The 19,739-nt window shown below is 49.8% G+C and overlaps 1 protein-coding gene across 1 annotated transcript in view; it reads right to left on the bottom strand.

Moving 5' to 3' along the window:
* Window positions 1-13,662, bottom strand: part of FAH (fumarylacetoacetate hydrolase) — a 44,937-nt gene extending 31,275 nt beyond the window's left edge. Inside the window, exons 1-2 of the mRNA XM_029066356.2 lie at window positions 13,509-13,662; window positions 3,251-3,361 (exon numbers count right to left, since the gene is read on the bottom strand). Of these exons, the coding sequence (XP_028922189.1) occupies window positions 3,251-3,361; window positions 13,509-13,589 (192 nt within the window). The 5' untranslated portion in view covers window positions 13,590-13,662. The remainder of the gene's footprint in view (window positions 1-3,250; window positions 3,362-13,508) is intronic.
* Window positions 13,663-19,739: the final 6,077 nt, after the last annotated feature.

Below are 19,739 nucleotides of genomic sequence, written 5' to 3'. Positions count from 1 at the left end.
TAGAGAAGTCTGGGAGAGGACCGGGTTTGGGAGGGAAGATGAGGAGCTCAGTCTCGCTCATGTTGAGTTTTAGGTGGCGGGCCGACATCCAGGTGGAGACGTCCTGGAGGCGGGAGGAGATGCGAGCCTGAAGGGAGGGGGAGAGGACAGGGGCGGAGATGTAGATCTGCGTGTCATCTGCGTAGAGATGGTAGTCAAAGCCGTGAGAGCGAATGAGTTCACCGAGGGAGTGAGTGTAAATGGAGAACAGAAGAGGGCCAAGAACTGACCCTTGAGGAACTCCAACAGTTAAAGGATGGGAGGGGGAGGAGGCTCCAGCGAAGGAGACCGAGAATGACCGGCCAGAGAGGTAAGAGGAGAACCAGGAGAGGACAGAGTCCGTGAAGCCCAGGTGAGATAAGGTATGGAGGAGGAGGGGACGGTCGACAGTGTCAAAGGCAGCAGAGAGGTCAAGGAGGATCAGAATGGAGTAGGAGCCATTGGATTTGGCAAGAAGGAGGTCACGGGTGACCTTAGAGAGAGCAGTCTCGGTAGAGTGGAGGGGACGGAAGCCAGATTGGAGGGGGTCCAGGAGAGAATGGGAGTTAAGGAATTCTAAGCATCGATTGTAGACGACTCGTTCTAGGATTTTGGAAAGGAAGGGTAGTAGGGAGATAGGGCGATAACTGGAGGGGGAAGTGGGGTCAAGAGCGGGTTTTTTTAGGATGGGGGAGACGTGGGCATGTTTGAAGGCAGAGGGGAAGGAGCCATTGGAGATTGAGTGGTTAAAAATAGAAGTTAAGGAAGGGAGGAGGGCAGGGGCAATGGTTTTAATAAGGTGAGAGGGAATGGGATCCGAGGCGCAGGTGGAGGGGGTGGCACTTGCGAGGAGGGAGGAGATCTCCTCTGAGGATACTGCAGGGAAGGATGGGAAAGTAGGGGAGAGGGTTTGTCGGGGGGAGGGGAGAGGCGGAGGGGTGACTTTGGGGAGCTCAAACCTGATCGTGTTGATTTTTGTGAGGAAATAGGTGGCCAGATCATTGGGGGTGAGAGATTGGGGAGGGGGAGGAACAGGGGGCCTAAGGAGAGAGTTAAAGGTCCGGAACAATCGGCGGGGGTGACGGGCATGGGTGTCGATGAGGGAGGAGAAGAAGTTTTGCCTGGCGGAGGAGAGGGCAGAGTTAAGGCAGGAAAGGATAAATTTGAAGTGTGTGAGGTCGGCTTGGTGCTTGGACTTTCGCCAGCAGCGCTCAGCAGATCGAGCATAGGAGCGTAGGAGGCGGACAGAGGAGGTGATCCGGGGCTGTGGGTTAGTGGAGCGAGAGTGGCGGAGGGAAAGGGGGGCGAGAGAGTCGAGATGAGTAGAGAGGGTGGAGTTGAGAGCGGAGACCTGATCGTCGAGAGTGGGAAGAGAGGACAGGGCGGCAAGGTGAGGAGAGATGTTATTGGAAAGACGGATGGGATCGAGAGAGCGGAGGTCTCTGTGGGGCAGTAGCGAAGATTTGCAGGGGGAGGGAGTGTGAGAGATGAGGCAGGTGAGAAGGTTATGGTCAGAGAGAGGGATTTCAGAGTCGGTGAGGGAGGAGATAGTGCAGCGGTAGGAGATGACGAGATCGAGGGTGTGACCGAGTCGGTGAGTGGGCGCGGTATGGTGGAGGAGGAGGTCGGCAGAGTCGAGGAGGGATAGCGGGCGGGCGGCAGAGGAGTCGTCGGGTACATCCATATGGATGTTGAAGTCTCCGAGGATCAGAGTGGGCAGAGAGAAGGAGAGAAGGAAGGTGAGAAAGGGGTCAAGGTGGTTGAAGAAGTCGGAGGTGGGACCGGGAGGGCGGTAGATGATGGCGACAAGTAACTGGAGGGGGTGGTAGAGGCGAATGATATGGGCTTCGAAGGAGGGGAAGGGTGGGGGGAGGAGGGATAGTGTGGAAGCGGCAACGGGGCGAGAAGAGGAAGCCGACGCCTCCTCCCTTACCGGTGAGTCTGGGGGAGTGGGAGAAGGAGAGGCCTCCGCTGGAGAGAGCGGCGGCGGAGACCGTGTCTTCGGGAGAGAGCCACGTTTCCGAAAGGGCGAGGAGGAGGAGAGAGCGGGAGAGGAAAAGGTCATGGACGAAAGGTAGCTTACCTGTAATAGAGCGGGGGTTCCAGAGGCCACACTTGAAAGTAGCTGTGGGTGCAAGGTGGGGAGGGGGGGAAGGGCGGGAAGGGGAGGGTTTGGATGGGAAGGAGGTGGCGGGGCCCTGGAAGGGGAGAGGGGGATGGGGGTAGCGGTGGGACAAGAGGACTGGGATGGGGCGTGGGTGGGGAAGAGAGAAGGGGGGAGGGGGTGAGGAGGGGGTTTGGTGGGGGGAAGAGTAGGGGGAGGGGGAAGAGGGGTAGCGCTGGTAAAGTGGGGTTCTAGGGCGGGGGAGGGGAGGGGGGGAGGAGACAGAGGAGAGAGCGGGAAAGAGCTGAGTGAGAGAGGGGAAGGGGAGGATAGGAAGGGGAGGGGGGGGGGGAGGAGGGACATGGCGAGGCCAGAGAGGTGGGTGGCAGCACTGACAACAATAAACAGTAATAAACGAAATCGGTAATATAGCAACATGATACAGTATGATACAATACAGTAGTGCTAATATAGCAACATGATACAGTATGATACAATATAGTCGTGTTAATAAAAGGGCAATGACCAGGGTCGGGGGTAGACTCGATTAAGGGGCGACCTGATCAAACTCAAAGTCTGACGACAATAAGCAATAACAAGCGAAATCGCTAATATAGCAACATGGTACAGTAAGACACACTACAATAGTGTTAATAAGCAGGCGATGACCAGGGTCGGGGGATGAGCCGACCCTACCCGATCAGACTCAAAGTCAAGCGGCCAGCGGCCGAGAGAGTCCCAGAGCTCATGACCAAATGTCCCTGTGGCGGCGGGGGGGCCCTGAGGTTGTCCGGGATGGGTTGCGGCGGAGTGTGTGGGCTGGGTTGTAGAAGGAGAGTAGTGAGGTGAGGTAGGAGGGGGCGAGGTGATGTAATGCTTTAAAACCAATGGTTTGATGCAAAGGTGGATGGGCAACCACTGGAGTTTTTTGAGGAGCAGGGTGATGTCCTGTTTCTATTACTATTAGTAATTTACTAATGACTAGTAATTTACTAATTCCTATTACTGATTATATCTATTTCAAGGACACTGAAACAGATACTCTCTCTGGATCGTCTGCTAAGAACCACAGAAACTTGAAAATCTGATCCAAGACAAGTAAGCGCCTCAAGAAAGCTCGTCTCTTACCTGCTCAAAGACATCCTGGTGTTTGGACAGGGCTGGCCCGGTAAACAGGTGCTTGATCACGCTGAGATCCAAGATCTGGTCCCCAATGGCCACGCCAATCCTCCGCCTTGGCTGGGAAAAGGGAAGCCAAAGACGTGATTTACTCACAACATTCTCCTGATCGAGCCTCGTCTTGTCTTATGCCGTCGAGTCATTTCCGACCCGAAGCGACACCACGAACACATCTCTCCCAGAACGTCCCGCTCTCTAGCTGCAATTGTTCTGGTAGTGGATCCATAGGGTTTTCTTGGGAAAAATCCAGAAGTGGTTTACCACTGCTGCCTTCCGTGCAGTCAACTCGAGTCTCTGCCCTCAACTCTCTCCCTGTATAACAATATACAGAGAGTACTATATAACAACATAACAGACACAGTCCTCTAAATTGTAAGCTTGCCCCATAGACGGTAAGATCGTTGTGGGCAGGTAATGTGTCTGTTTATTGTTCTACCGTACTTTCCCATGTGCTTAGTACAATGCTCTGCACACAATAAGTGCTCAATAAATATGACTGGCTGACTGACATTTCCAGCTCACATGAGCTTTCAGTCTAGAGGGGGCGACAGATATTAATAGAAATAAATAAATTACAGTTATGGCCGTAAGTGCTGTGGGGACGAGATGGGGGATGAATATAGGAAGCAAGTCAGGATGACGCAGAGTGGGAGAAGAGGAAAGGAGGGCTTAGTCAGGGAAGGCCTCTTGGAAGAGATGGGCCTTCAGTAAAACTTTGAAGGGGCTGGGGGTGAGAGTCATTGTCTGTCGGATTGGAGGAGGGAGGGCGTTCCAGGCCAGAGGGAGGATGTGGGTGAGAGGACGGTGAGATAGACGAGATCAAGATATAGTAAGTAGGTTGACATTAGAGGAAAGAGGCTGGGTTGTAGTAGGAGAGTAGTGAGGTGAGGTAGGAGGGCGAGGAGGACGGCCTGTCAGCCGGGAGGAATCTCCAGAGCCGAGCGGTTGAACTTCAGGCCGGTCTCAGCGGGACTCTGGCCTGGCCTCCCCCACTCCAGACCAGTTAGGCACACAGAGTTCTTCGGTAAACAGCTTTTTTCTTTTCCCCCTTTGCAAATTCCACAAATATTTTCTTAGACCCTGGTCTTTGCCCGCTCCAAGCTCGGCGTTCCGCAGAGGGAACCCAGGTTGACCGACCCTGACCCGCTTCCCTGAGAAGCCCAACACCATCAGGGGGTTGTGGAGGGGTCCCAGCCTGGACCAATTCCTCCTGAGGAAGACACTTCCCCTCCGGAACCTTCCCACAGCACGTACAGAGAAGCATGGTGGCCTAGTGGATAAAGCCCAGGCCTGGGAGTCAGAACGTCATGGGTTCTAATCCTGGGTCTGTCACTTGATAATAAAATTGTGGTATTTGTTAAGTGCTTACTATGTGCCAGTCACTGGGGTGGAAAGAAGCTAATCGGGTTGGATACAGTCCCTGTCCCTCATGGGGCTCACAGTCTCAATCCCCATTTTACAGATGAGGTAACAGAGGCCCAGAGAAGTCAAGTGACTTGCCCAAGGACACATAGCAGATGTGGCAGGGTCGGGATTAGAACCCATGATCTTCTGACTCCCAGACCCGTGCTCTATCCATTATGCCATGCTGCTTCTCACCCTTGTCTGCTGTGTGACCTTGGGCAAGTCGTTTCACTTCTCTGGGCCTCAGTGACCACATCTGAAAAATAGGGATTAAGACTGTGAGCCTCATGTGGGACAGACTATGTCTAACAAGATTTGCTTGTAACTTCCCCACTGCTTAAAAACAATAATAATGTTGGTATTTGTTAAGCGCTTACTATGTGCAGAGCACTGTTCTAAGCACTGGGGTAGATACAGGGTAATCAGGTTGTCCCACATGAGGCTCACAGTTAATCCCCATTTTACAGATGAGGGAACTGAGGCACCGAGAAGTTAAGTGACTCGCCCACAGTCACACAGCTGAAAAGTGGCAGAGCCGGGATTCGAACCCATATCCTCTGACTCCAGAGCCGCTTAGTACAGTGCTCGGCACATAGTAAGCACTTAATAAATGCCATAATCATTATTATTATTATTCTTTAGAAGCTTGGGAATGGGTCTTAAGACCCACTTTTCCTCATCTCCCACTCCCTTCTGTGCCATCCTGGCTTGCTCCCTTTGCTCTTCCCCCCTCCCGGCCCCACAGCACTTATGTATCTATCTGTAATTTTCTTTAGTTGTATTTATATCTGTCTTCCCCCACTCTAGACTATTAGCCTGCTGTGGGCAGGGAATGTGACTATTGCTGAATTGTACTCTCCCAATTGCTTAATACAGTGCTCTGCACACAGTAACTGCTCAATAAATACCATCGAAAGAATGAAATCTCCTTTCCAACCCCACGGACCATACTCCTTTGGGAGAGGCTGGAAGAAAAGCCCTTGAATCTCCAATCCAGGCTTTCCCAAAAGATCTGAAGAGTTACTTTTATCTTATCTATCAGAGCTGTCCTTATTTTATTTGACAGAGGAACTCTTATCTCATCTGCTACCTGGGCCTACAGTGCTGCCCTACCAATGGAATTGAGTTTCTGTCACTTGGGCGGGGGCCTGCTGCTTCCCGTGTTCAGGCTGTCAGTCAGTCAGTGGTATTTATTGAGTGCTTACTGTCGGCAGAGCACTGATTTAAGCACTTTGAGTATGGTAAAACAATATGATTGACATGTTCCCCACCCATGACCAGCTTACAGTTTAGAGGGGAAGATGGACATTAATATGAAAAAAAATTACAGATATGCACAAGAGTGTTGTGGGACTGGGAGAGGAGATGAATAAAGGAAGCAAGTGACCCAGAAGGGAGTTGGAGAAAAGGAAAAGAGGGCTTAGTCGGGGAAGGCTTCCTGGAGGAGATGGGCCTTCAATATGGCTTTGAAGGGAGGGGAGAGTCATTGTCTATCAGATATGAGGAGGGAGGGAGTTCCAGGCCAGAGGCAGGATGTGGGCAAGAGGTTGGTGGCGAGATAGACGAGATGGAGGTATAGTGAAACGGTTGGCATTATAGGAGCGAAGTGTGCGGGCTGGGTTGTAGTAGGAGAATAGTGAGGGGGTAAGGTGATTGATTGCTTTAAAGCCGACATTAAAGAATTTCTGTTCAATTCGAGGTGGACGGGCAACCACTGGAGGTTCCTGAGGAGTGGGGAAACATGGCTCTGCCACTTGTCTGCCCCCGTTCCTCCCCCTCCCCCATCTCTCACCCCCCAAAGATCTGGCCACCTACTTCATCACAAAAATCAACACAATCAGGTCTGAGCTCCCCAAAGTCACCCCCCCCACCAACCCTCTCCCCTACTTTCCCATCCTTCCCTGCAGTATCCTCAGAGGAGATCTCCTCCCTCCTCGCAAATGCCACCCCCTCCACCTGCACCTCGGACCCCATTCCCGCTCACCTTATAAAAACCATCACCCCTGCCCTCCTCTCTTCCTTAACTTCTATTTTTAACCACTCAATCTCCAATAGCTCCTTCCCCTCTGCCTTCAAACATGCCCACGTCTCCCCCATCCTAAAAAAACCCGCTCTCGACCCCACTTCCCCTTCCAGTTATCGCCCTATCTCCCTACTACCCTTCCGTTCCAAAATCCTAGAACGAGTCGTCTACACTCGTTGCTTAGAATTCCTTAACTCCCATTCTCTCCTGGACCCCCTCCAATCTGGCTTCCGTCCCCTGCACTCTACCGAGACTGCTCTCTCTAAGGTCACCCGTGACCTCCTTCTTGCCAAATCCAATGGCTCCTACTCCATTCTAATCCTCCTTGACCTCTCAGCTGCCTTTGACACTGTCGACCGTCCCCTCCTCCTCCATACCTTATCTCACCTTGGCTTCACGGACTCCGTCCTCTCCCGGTTCTCCTCTTACCTCTCTGGCCGGTCATTCTCGGTCTCCTTCGCTGGCGCTTCCTCCCCCTCCCATCCTTTAGCTGTTGGAGTTCCTCAAGGGTCAGTTCTTGGCCCTCTTCTGTTCTCCATTTACTCTCACTCCCTTGGGGAACTCATTCACTCTCACGGCTTTGACTACCATCTCTATGCAGATGACACGCAGATCTACATCTCTGCTCCTGTCCTCTCCCCCTCCCTTCAGGTTCGCATCTCCTCCCGCCTCCAGGATGTCTCCACCGGGATGTCGGCCCGCCACCTAAAACTCAACATGAGCAAGACTGAGCTCCTCATCTTCCCTCCCAAGCCCAGTCCTCTCCCAGACTTCCCTATCACCCTGGATGGTACGACCATCCTTCCTGTCTCTCGGGCCCGCAACCTCGGTGTCATCTTCGACTCATCTCTCTCGTTCACCCCACACATCCGATCCGTTACCGAGACCTGCCGGTCTCACCTTTACAATATCGCCGAGATCCGCCCTTTCCTCTCCACCCAAACGGCTACCTTACTGCTACAGGCTCTCGTTATATCCCGGCTAGACTACTGTGTCAGCCTTCTCTCTGATCTCCCTTCCTCCTCTCTCGCCCCGCTCCAGTCTATTCTTCACTCCACTGCCCGGCTCATCTTCCTGCAGAAACGCTCTGGGCATGTCACTCCCCTTCTTAAACACCTGCAGTGGTTGCCTATCAACCTGCACTCCAAACAAAAACTCCTCACTCTAGGCTTCAAGGCTCTCCATCACCTTGCCCCTTCCTACCTCTCCTCCCTTCTCTCTTTCTACTGCCCACCCTGCACGCTCCACTCCTCTGCCGCCCACCTCCTCACCGTCCCTCGGTCTCTCCTCTCACGCCGTCGGCCCCTGGGCCACGTCCTCCCGCGGTCCTGGAATGCCCTCCCTCCTCACCTCAGACAATCTAATTCTCTTCCCCCTTCAAATCCCTACTTAAAACTCACCTCCTCCAAGAGGCCTTCCCAGACTGAGCTCCCCCCTTTTTCCCTCTGCTCCCTCTACCCCCCTTCACCTCTCCGCAGCTAAACCCTCTTCTCCCCCCTTTACCTCTCCTCCTCCCCCCCACATCCCACCACCTCAGCACTGTACTCGTCCGCTCAACTGTATATATCTTTATCACCCTATTTAATTTGTTTATTTTGTTTAATGAGATGTACAGCACCCTGATTCTATTTAGTTGCCATTGTTTTTATGAGATGTTCTTCCCCCGGACTCTATTTATTGCCATGGTTCTTGTCTGCCTGTCTCCCCCGATTAGACTGTAAGCCCGTCAAAGGGCAGGGACTGTCTCTGTTGCTGACTTGTACATTCCAAGTGCTTAGTACAGTGCTCTGCACATAGTAAGCGCTCAAATACTATTGAATGAATGTATTACCTTGGGCAACGCCTCTGGGCCTCAGTGACCTCATCTGCAAAATGGGGAGTGAGACTGTGAGCCACATGTGGGACAAGGACTGTGTCCACCCCGACTGACTTGTATCCACTTCAGTACTTAGTACTATATGCCTGGCATATAGTAAGGACTTAACAAATACCACAACTATTATTATTATGACTTGAACGTTTTTATAGAAAAATGATCTGGGGAACGGAGTGAAGTCCGGACTGGAGTGAGGAGAGATAGCATGAAGGCTGGCACAGGCAGGGATGGGAAAGGCTCTTCCCTCCCCTCTCCTGCAGCATGCCAGTGGTCAGTCTCTGGCCAGGTCTGCCTCTTCATTCAGTCGTATTTATTGAGCACTTACTGTGTGCAAAACACTGTACTAAGTGCTTTGGAGAGTACACTAGAACAACAAACAGACACATTCCCTGCCTCAGATCTCCTCAGATGTGCTCAGATCCCTGTATTTCTTTAGGGGGGCCAAGAGATAATAAAATTTCATTTGTCCTATCCACCACACTCAACCCCCAGTGACTGTCTCCTCACCCTGGTCAAGTGGAACCCAAAAGACTAATTTCACGCTCAAGCTATCCACGCTCTTCAGAACGGTGTCAACTTCAATCTCGTCTCCTCTCGATCTCGTAGACGGAAGAAGTTGTGGTCCAGGCTTCTCTGACCTACTGATAAGTGTCCATCTCCCCCTCTGGATTGTAAGCTCATTGTGGGCAGGGAATGTGTCTATCACTGTACTGTCCTCTCCCAAGCGCTTAATACAGTGCTCTGCACAAGGTAAATGCTCGATTCATCAGATTAAATGAATTATTATTGTTGTGGTCTTTGTTAAGGGCTTATTTCATGCCAAAAACTGGCTAAATGTTGGGGTAGATAGAAGATAATCAGATCTGACAGTCTCTTTCCCACGTGCAGCTCACAGTCTAAGGGGGAGGGAGAAGAGATATTTAAACCCCTTTTCACAGATAAGGACACTGAGGGCACAGTCAAGTGACTTGCCCAAGGTCACATCTGAGCAGATGGTTTGCACCAGGAGTAGAACCCAGGCCCTCCGTCTCCCAGGCCCAGGCTCTTCCCACTAGGTCCCGGCTGCTTCCCTGGACCTTAACCCGGCCCAGACCTCCTGAGAAAGATTTGGACTCTGCCGGACATTCTACCCTGAGGAAAATCGGGGCCAAAATGGGCCTTTCTGCAGGACAATTCGGTTAGGAAATTTCCAGGCTCTGGAGGAGACTCAATCTGCTGGGCAGGGCTAACAAAAATACGCAGCTGAAACACTGTTTGCATTTCTGTTGGATTTAGAAATGATCCCTGTTATATTGCAACATCCTGGTTGGTGGCAAGTGGTCTCTGATGTCTTTAGTATTGAGAAATCGACTATTTAGCCAAGCCAACAGAAACCCTGAACCCAGGAGGGGACCAGTATAATGCCCTGCATAGGGCAAAGTCCCGGTGATGTTGCTGATTAACTATACCATTGAGATGTTAAATGCCCTTAAAAAGGTGTGCAAAGGTGTTGGCAATTTCACCAGTCAGGTGCACTCCTAGGCAAATGATAGCTCCCCACCCCAGGCAAGTCCTTGATTTTTTGCATGAGGCAAGAAAGGAATTGGGAGGAAGATGAGTAGGAGGCGGAGGGGAGCCATGGAGCCAGAACCGGAAAAGGGCAACCATCTCTCTCGTCCATTTTATCTGCTTGGCCCCACACACCAGGGGCTTCTCGGCAGCTGCTTTGAGGTATTGGTCTTTGAGTTTGACCCCCAGCTCGGCTGCCCGAATTGATGTGTGTAGATCAATAATTCCATTTATATTGATGCTATTGATGCCTGTTGACTTGTTTTGATGTCTGCCTCCCCTCTTCTAGACTGTGAGTCTGTTGTGGGCAGGGATTGTCTCTATTGGTTGCTGAATTGTACTTTCCAAGCGCTTAGTACAGTGCTCTGCGCACAGTAAGTGCTCAATAAAACCGACTGAATGAATGAATCCTCACACACACAGCCAACTCCTTCAGAAATCTAGGGCCAAGGCCAAGCCTGCTTTGATTTGAGGTCATTGGTTTTATAAACGTCCCTTTGACGTCCCTCTCTACGAAGTCACTTCACTTCTCTGGGCCTCAGTTACCTCATCTGTAAAATGAGGATTAAGACTATGAGCCCCATGTGGGACAGGGGACTGGGTTCAACCTGATTTGCTTGCATCCACCCTGGCGACTAGCACAGTGCCTGGCAAATAGTAAGCACTTAAATACCACTGTTCGACGCCTTCCCCTACTCAGATTCACACATGAAAGGCTGAGAATCAAAATAAGTCAACCAAATAACCACGCTCTGAGAGGAGGAAAGCAGCAGCGGAGGAGTGAGGGATTCATTCCTAAGTCCTCAGGAATATTGCGGAAGGTGGAGGAATTGAGAATTCACTAATACGACTGAATGAATAATAAATCCTCTAGAGCATTTGGAAAGAATCCAGAGGACAGACCGTGGAAAGGGGAAGATGAGCAGTGAGGTACTAGGATAATACTTTTTTTTCTTTACGAAAACAAGTTCCTCTTTACTACTTTTTGTGATCCCAGTTTGCCCATTTCCAACTCACTCCTGATGCGTCCAATCCCTGACTCCTTCATCATGGTATTTATTGAGTGCTTATTAGGTGCAGAGCCCTATACTAAGTGATCGGGAGAGTACAATAGAATGAATAGACAGGTTCCCTGTCCATAACTAACTCATTCATTCAATCGTATTTACTGAGCGCTTACTCTCTGTAGAGGACGTCAATAAGTGCTTGGGAGAGTACAATCGAACAACAGATACCTTCCCTGACCACAATGAGCTTACAGTCTAGAGGGGAAGACAAGACATTAATATAAATGTATAAATGACAGATATGTACATAGGTGTGGTGGAGCTGGGGGAGGGGGATGAATAAAGGCAGCAAGTCAGGGTGATGCAGAAGGGAGCGGGAGAAGAGGAAAGGAGGACTTAGGGAAGGCCTCTTGGTGGAGATGGGCCCTCAGTAAGGCTTTGAAATGGGGAAGAGTAACTGTCTGTCAGATCTGAGGAGGGAGGCCGTTCCACGACAGAGGCAGGACGTGGTCGAGGGGGCGGCGGCGAGACAGACGAGATGGAGGTACAGCGAGAAGATTGGCAATAGGGGAGCAAAGTGTGCGGGCTGGGTTGTAATTATAATGTTGGTATTTGTTAAGCGCTTACTATGTGCAGAGCACTATTCTAAGCGCTGGGGTAGATACAGGCTAATCAGGTTGTCCCTCGTGAGGCTCACAGTCTTCATCCCCATTTTACAGATGAGGTAACTGAGGCCCAGAGAAGTGAAGTGAGTTGCCCACAGTCACACAGCTGACAAGTGGCAGAGCCGGGATTCAAACCCATGCCCTCTGATTCCCCAGCCCAGACTCTTTCCACTGAGCCATGCTGCTTCTCTGGGTGAGGTAGGAGGGGGAAAGGTGATGGAGAGATTTAAAACCAATGGTGAGGAGTTTCTGTTTAATGTGGAGGTGGAGAGTCAACCACTGGAGATTCTTGTGGAGGGGGGAAACAGGGCCTGAACGCTTCCGTAGAAAAATGATCCGGGCAGCAGAGTGAAATATGGGCTGGAGTGGAGAGAGACAGAGGCAGGGAGGTCAGTAAGGAGGCTGATACGGTAATCAAGCAAGGATAGCATGAGTGATTGTACATTAATGTAGCAGCAGTTTGGATGGAGAGGAAAGGGTGGATTTTAAGATCGAACTGCCAGGATTTACTGATAGATTGAATCCGTAGGTTGAATGAAAGCGGAGTCAAAGCTAACACCAGGGTTACGGGCTCATGAGACGGGAAGGATGGTGGTGCCGTCTACAGTGATGGAAAAGCCAAGGGTTTGGGTGGGAAGATGAGTTCTGTTTTGGACATGTTAAGTTTGAGGAGATGGGAGGACATCCAAGTAGAGATATCCCAAAGGCAGGAGGAAATGTGCGACTGCAGAGACAGAGTGAAATCAGAGCTGGAAATACGGAGAAGCAGCATGGCCTAATGGCTAGGGCACAGGCCTGAGAATCAGAAGGACCTGGGTTCGAATCCCACCTCAGTTACCTGTCTGCTGTGTGACCTTGGGCAAGGCACTTCACTTCTCTGGGCCTCCTCTGGAAAGCGGGGAATAAGACTGTGGGGCTAAATTCAACCCCATTAGCTTCTATCTATCATTAGCATCTTCCACCAGCGCTTAGCACAGTGCTTGACCCATAGGGCTTAACAAATGCCATCATTATTAACTGCAGATTTAAGGGGGATTGCTTGTAGATGAAGCAAATCACCTGACGTGGGACAACCTGATGACCTTGTAATTCATTAATGGTGGTATTTGTTAAGCACTTACTATGTGCAAAGCACTGTTCTAAGCGCTGGGGAGATGCAAGGTGATCAGGTTGTCCCAGCTGGGGCTCACAGTCTTCATCCCCAGCATGGCTCAGTGGAACCAGCATGGGTTTGTCACGGGTTCGAATCCCTGCTCTGCCACTTGTCAGCTGTGTGACTGTGAGCAAGTCACAACTTCTCTGTACCTCAGTTCCCTCATCTGTAAAATGAGGATAAAGACTGAGTCTCACGTGATTACCCTGATTATCAGACTGTGAGTGATTATCAGATTGTGTGTCTCCCAATCTGATTACCCTGTATCTACCTCAGCGTTTAGAACAGTGCTGTGCACATAGTAAGCGCTTAAATACCAACATTATTATTATGCCCATTTTTCAGATTAGGTCAGTGAGGTCCAGAGAAGTGAAGTGACTTGCCCAAAGCCCCACAGCTGACAAGCGGCGGGGTCTGGATTAGAACCCATGATCCATGACCTTGTATCTCCCCCAGCGCTTAGAAGAGGGCTTGGCACAAAGTAGGCGCTTAACAAATGTCATCATGATTATTTGCCGGAGGGAAACTTACGCTGTCCGGGCTGGAGAAGACCCCGTAGGGCAGGTTCTGGATGGGGAAGTCGGAGCTCTGGGCCACCGGGATGAAGGACATGGCGAGCTGGGGCAAGCTGGCGAGCAGACGGGGCGAACGGGCGAGCGCAAAGGCTGCAGGCTGCGAACACGTGAACCCACCAGCGGCAGCCCAGCGCCCGACACGCCCCAGCCAATGAGGTTCTCGCTCCTCCTCCCCTTTGCCGCTCCCAGCCAATGGAGCTCTCGCTCTTCGGCCGCCCCAGCCAATGAGGTTCTCGCTCCCCCTTCCGCCCCTTTGCCGCTCCCAGCCAATGGGGCTCTCGCTCCTCGGTCCAGCCCAGCCAATGAGGTTCTCGCTCCCCCTTCTCTCCCTTTGCAGCTCCCAGCCAATTGGGCTCCCGATCAGCCAATGAGGTTCTCGCTCCCCCTCCGCCCCTTTGCCGCTCCCAGCCAATGGGACTCTCGCTCTTCGGCCGCCCCAGCCAATGAGGTTTTCGCTCCCCCTTCCGCCCCTTTACCGCTCCCAGCCAATGGGGCTCTCGCTCTTCGGCCGCCCCAGCCAATGAGGTTCTCGCTCCCCCTTCCGCCCCCTTTAGTATTATGTTGGCATTTGTTAAGCGCTTACTATGTGCCGGGCTCTGTTCTAAGCGCTGGGATAGACACAGGGGAATCAGGTTGTCCCACGTGGGGCTCACAGTCTTAATCCCCATTTTACAGATGAGGGAACTGAGGCACCGAGAAGTTAAGTGACTTGCCCAAAGTCACACAGCTGACAAGTGGCCGAGCCGGGATTCGAACCCATGACCTCTGACTCCAAAGCCCGTGCTCTTTCCGCGCTGCTTCTCAGCTCCTTTACCGCTCGCAGCCAATGGGGCTGTCGCTCCTCGGCCCGTGCTTAGTAGTGTCAAGCGCTTAGTACAGCGCTCTTCACATAATAAGCGCTACATAAATGCCATTGAGTGATAGACTGATTAATAACAGGCCAGGCATATTCATGGATTTGAGCTGACACTGACATCCCAGAGATCAATTATCAGTTTGGAAATTCTTGGATTGGTTTCAGTTGAGTGCCAAGAGCCCTCTGGTCTTTCAGCTGGCTAAGCAGCTAAGCAGCTAAGGTCTTCAACCTTCCCAGTTGAACAAAAGCTACTTTCTGTGGCATGAGTTAAGTCACTTAGAGAGATAGCAACTTAAGCACAAATTGCAGATCCTAAGGCCCATAATGAGGTACAAGATAAATGGGGAATGTGGGGTGGGCTCTAATAGTATGAGGATTTTAGATCAAGCCTACACTAGCAAATTCTACACACTGAAGGGCAGAAGAAAACTCCTTACCTTTAAAGTCCAAGTAATTGAATTTTTTGGCCTCAGTTAGTGGAATTATTTGCCCCTCCACATGACTACTAAAGACACTGAAACAATATTGAGATTCTGTGAACTCAGGATGAAACAACCCTCTTCCCAGCATTCGATCGTATTTATTGAGCACTTACTGTGTGCAGAGCACTGGACTAAGCACTTGATTCCCCCATCATCCCTCTCGCTTTGGGGAGTGGGAGTCAGTGGGAGAGGAGGAGTGTAACCTTGTCACTGATAACAAGAAGCAGCATGGACTAGGGGACTGAGCCCGGGCCCAGGATCAAAAGGACCTGGGTTGTGCCCCTGGCTTCTGGGAGTCAGTGTGCCGGGGGTGAAATATAACCTTGTCTCTGATAAAGAGAAGCAGCGTGGCCTACTGGACAGAGCCCAGGTCTGGGAATCAGAAGGACCTGGGTTCTAATCCCAGCTCTGCCAACTGCTTGCCATGTGACCTTGAGCAAGTCACTTCACTTCTCTGGGCTTCCATTTCCTCAAGTGGAAAATGGAAACTCTTTTTTCCCTCAAACCAAAACTGTGGGCCCCATTTGGGACAAGGACTATCTGACCAAATTAACCTGCTCCCTGCACTTAGTACAGTGCTTGACACACAATAGGTGCTTAACAAATACCATTGAAAAAGGAAAAAAATAAGCACCCTGCCGGGTCCCACTCCAGGTGCTGGCCAACTTGATGGATGAGTTCATGGATGTCAAGATCTTCTGTGATGTGCTGTAGGCAGCCAATAAACAGGGTGTATTAGTCTACATCCTTCTTGACCAAAGTGGAGTGAAGTTGTTTAGATCCTGGACATCCACCTCAAGGTGGGTATGGCAGCCTGAGGCTGCTGGGGCCTGTCCCCAGTCTGGGCCTGGCACTTCCACTTTTTGTTTTTATAATATTTGTTAAGGGCTTACTGTGTGACAGACACTGTTCTACACCCTGAGGAAGATACAGCTCAAGTTGGACATAGTCCCTGTCCCACAGGAGGCTCACAGTTTTCATTCCTGTTATACAGATGAGGTAACTGAAGCCCAGAGAAGTGAACTGACTTGTCCAACTTCACACAGCAGACAAGCAACGGAGCGGGGATTAGAACCCAGTTTTTTTTGACTCCCGGTCTCCGGGCTCTAACAGCTTTCTCCCTCCAGCTTATCCTTATTCTTCTCTCCCTACATCCTAGTTTTCATGTTTCATTCTTCTCAAGTAGGTGGCTTCAAGAGAAGCAATGGGGCCTAGTGGATACAGCACAGACCTGAGTTCTAGTCCTAGCTCTTCCACTTGTCTGCTTTGTGCCTTTGGGCAAATCACTTTACTTCTCTGTGCCTCAATTCCCTCATCTGTATAAAATCAATCCATCGTATTTATTAAGCACTTACTATGTAAAATGGGGATGAAGACTGTGATCCCCACGTGGGACATGGACTATGTCACACCTGATTAGCTTGTATCTACTTCAGTGCTTAGTTCAGTGCCTGGCATATAGTAAGTGCTTAACAAATAGCACACGTTGTTCTGAGGGGGCTGAGTATCTCCTGAGGAAGTAACTGGGGAAGCTTCCTCCAAGAGTCTTTCCCTAACTAAGATCTCATTTCCTCTCCTCCCACTCCCTGTTTTGTCACCCTGATTTGCTCCCATTATTCATCCCCCGTTAACCCCACAGCATTTACGTACATATCCATAATTGATCAATTTATATTACTGTCTGTCTGCCCCCTAGACTTTAATTTCATTGTGGGCAGGGTACGTGTCTACCGATTTTGTTCTAGTGGACTCTCTGAAGTGCTTAGTACAGTGCTCTGCAACAGCAAGTGCTCAAAAAATACAATTGATTGATTGAACTGCGAGAAAACAAGGTTTTCCACCTTTGCCCGCTCTTCCCTGGAGGCAGAACGTTCCTATCCAGAGCAGGGCAGGAGAAGTGTACTGGGAAAAATCCAGCAGGAAATTCTCCAGGCAAATCCAGGAGAAGTTCATCATTTCAGACTGGAGTTACGTCTCGTCTGGATCCTACAGGTGAGTTCGACGCCTTGTGCCTCTGCCAGCAGGGGAAGCCGGAAAGTGGCTGTGTGTTCATTCAAATGGATTTATTGAGTGCTGATTGGGTGCAGAGTACTGTACTAGGCGCTTGGGAGAGTACAATAGAACAATAGACACATTCCCGGCCCACAAAAAGATGACAGTCTTGGAGCGAGCACTGTGTGGGCACTCAGGAGGCACACGATGAAAGGAATAGACAGTCCCTCAGGAGCTCACAGTCTAATAGGGGAGTCAGGCAAACGGACAAAAAAGCACAGACATCCCAGAGGAGGCAAGAGAAATGAACAATATAGATTAAAAACTGGTCATTCACGAATATACTCTGGAGGTCATGAATAACGGAAGAACCATTAGCAAGGTCACTGATAATAATGATGGTATTTGTTAAGCGCTTACTATGTGCAAAGCACTGTTCTAACCACTGGGAAGGATACAAGGTGACCAGGTTGTCCCACGTGGGGCTCACAGTCTTAATCCCCATTTTACAGATGAAGTAACCGAGGCACAGAGAAGTTAAATGACTTGCCCGAAGTCACAAAGCTAACAAGTGGCAGAGCTGGGATTAGAACCCATGACCTCTGACTCCCAAGCCCGTGCTCTTTCCACTGAACCACACTGAAGACAGGTCGTTCTGGAGAAAATATATGCATAAAATAGCTATGAATCGGAAATGACTCGATGTCGGGTGCTTGATAATCATAATAATAATAATCGGGAATAAATGAACCGAGGACATACGTCGATATTTGAGTGCTTGTTGAAGAACTCAGTTGACCTCAAAAAAGGCTTCCCCCTGCCGGCAGAGATTTAGATTAAATATCAGTCGATTGATGACATTTGTGGAGCGCTCACTATATGCAGAGCACTGGACTAAGAGTTTGGGAGAGTACAACAAAATTAGCAGACACATTCCCCGAAATAAAAAAGGAAAGATTCCTGCCAGTGGGATGGATGGTGGTTCAATTTTGCTGTGAGGGTCCCAGGGTTGGGGGCTAGAATTTGCTTCTTTACAGGAGGGCTCATACTTTGTTTTTTAAAATAGTATTTGTGAAGCACTTAACTAGACACCAGGCACTGCACAAAGTGCTAGGGATGATCCAAGCTCACAGGTTGGACATAGTCCCTCCTCCTTTTGGGACTCTCAGTCTTCATCCTCATTTTGGTTGAGTTAACTCAGGGAAGAAAAGTGACTTACCCAAGTCACACAGCAGACAACTGGAAGAGGCAGATTTAGAACCAAGGTCCTTCTGATTCCCAGGCCCGTGCTCTGTACATAAGGCCGCACTGCTTCCCTGCTTCATTTGAGGAAAAAAAATATATATTAAAGAAAACAAACCACTTTTGTACCAAACACTGAACTAAGCACTGGGGTAGATATAAGCTATAAGTATGAGGAGCAGGGCTGGGCATGGAGCAGTGTTGGAGCAAGACCTAAGACTTTACCTTTTTATCTTGTTTATATTTATGGCATCTATTAAGCGCAAACTATGTGTCAGGCACTGTACTTAAGCGCTAGGGTAAATATAAGCTAATTAGGCTGGACACAGCCCCTGTCCCACATGGAGCGCACAGTCTTCATCCCCATTTTATGGATGAGGTAACAAGGAACAGAGAAGTGAAGTGACTGACTCCAAGGCATCCAGCAGGCAAAAAGTGTCAGGATCAGGATTAGAATCCAGGTCCTTCTGATTCTCAGACCCAAGCTCTATTCATTAGGTCACGCTACCTACTGTGTTCACATATACTTGATCCATTTAAGGAAAACAACATGAAAAATTCCATTTATTAGCTTAGGAAGTACATAGAGAGTGAACAAATAGGGAAAGATAAGTCTCTCTCATGCCTGGATCCCTCAAGGGCAACGTTTTCTTCTTTTGCAGAAATCACTGCGTTGGATGCGCTAGATCATTTTTCTTTTGGTAAACCTATCAACCTCAAAAGACATGGATTGGAACCTACCACCATGGGGAAAGGTTTAACTCACCCATTTACTGGGCAGTTAACTTTAGGATGAAGGCCTTTCAGGATCATATATTAATGATGGGAAAACGTTTTATGTGAGACAAAAGCCCGTTAATTTGGAAAGTGAATTCAGATGGGGTTTTTTTCCCCCAATTTAATTTGAATAAATAAATGAGAAGCAGTGTTGTCTAGTGGGCAGAGCACAGGCCTGGGAGTCACAAGGACCTGGATTCTAATCCCAGCTCTGCCGCTTCTCTGGGCCACCTGTCTGCCATGTGATCTTGGGTAAGTCACTTCACTGTGCCTCGGTTACCTCGTCTATAAAATGGGGATTTGACCGTGAGCCCCATGTAGGGCATGGACTGTGTCCAACCTGACAAGTGTGTACCTACCTCGGTGTTTAGTACAGTGCCCAGTGCCTAGTAAGCACTTGACAAATACCATAAAAAAAGTAATATTGTCCAAAGACTGATTTCAGGATCCCATATTCTGGACTGGAATAAATTTTATATGAGACAACAGGCCTTTCAATTTCAATTTGGAAAAGTAATTAAGATGGAATTTTTTTTTCCTAGCTTCATTGGAATAAACCTTGGCCTGACGCTGTTCTGGAGATGGAGGCCATCCTCAAGGGTGGCCAGTACGTGGCAGTATGGCTCAGTAGAGTGACAATAGAGGACCTGAGCTCTAATCCAACTGGTTATGGGAAGGCACGTGTCTACCTACTCTGTTCATTCATTCAGTCGTATTTATTGAGCATCTACTGTGTGCAAAGCACTGTACTAAGCACTTGGGAGAGGACAATATAACAATAAACAGACACATTCCCTGCCCACAATATATCCAACTCTCCCAAGCGCTTAGTTCAGTG

Source organism: Ornithorhynchus anatinus, chromosome 5 (genome assembly GCF_004115215.2).
Source record: "Ornithorhynchus anatinus isolate Pmale09 chromosome 5, mOrnAna1.pri.v4, whole genome shotgun sequence".
Taxonomy (NCBI): Eukaryota; Metazoa; Chordata; class Mammalia; order Monotremata; family Ornithorhynchidae; genus Ornithorhynchus; species Ornithorhynchus anatinus.
Note: the sequence above shows the minus strand (reverse complement) of the source record. Positions and strands in the feature narration are given on the sequence as shown.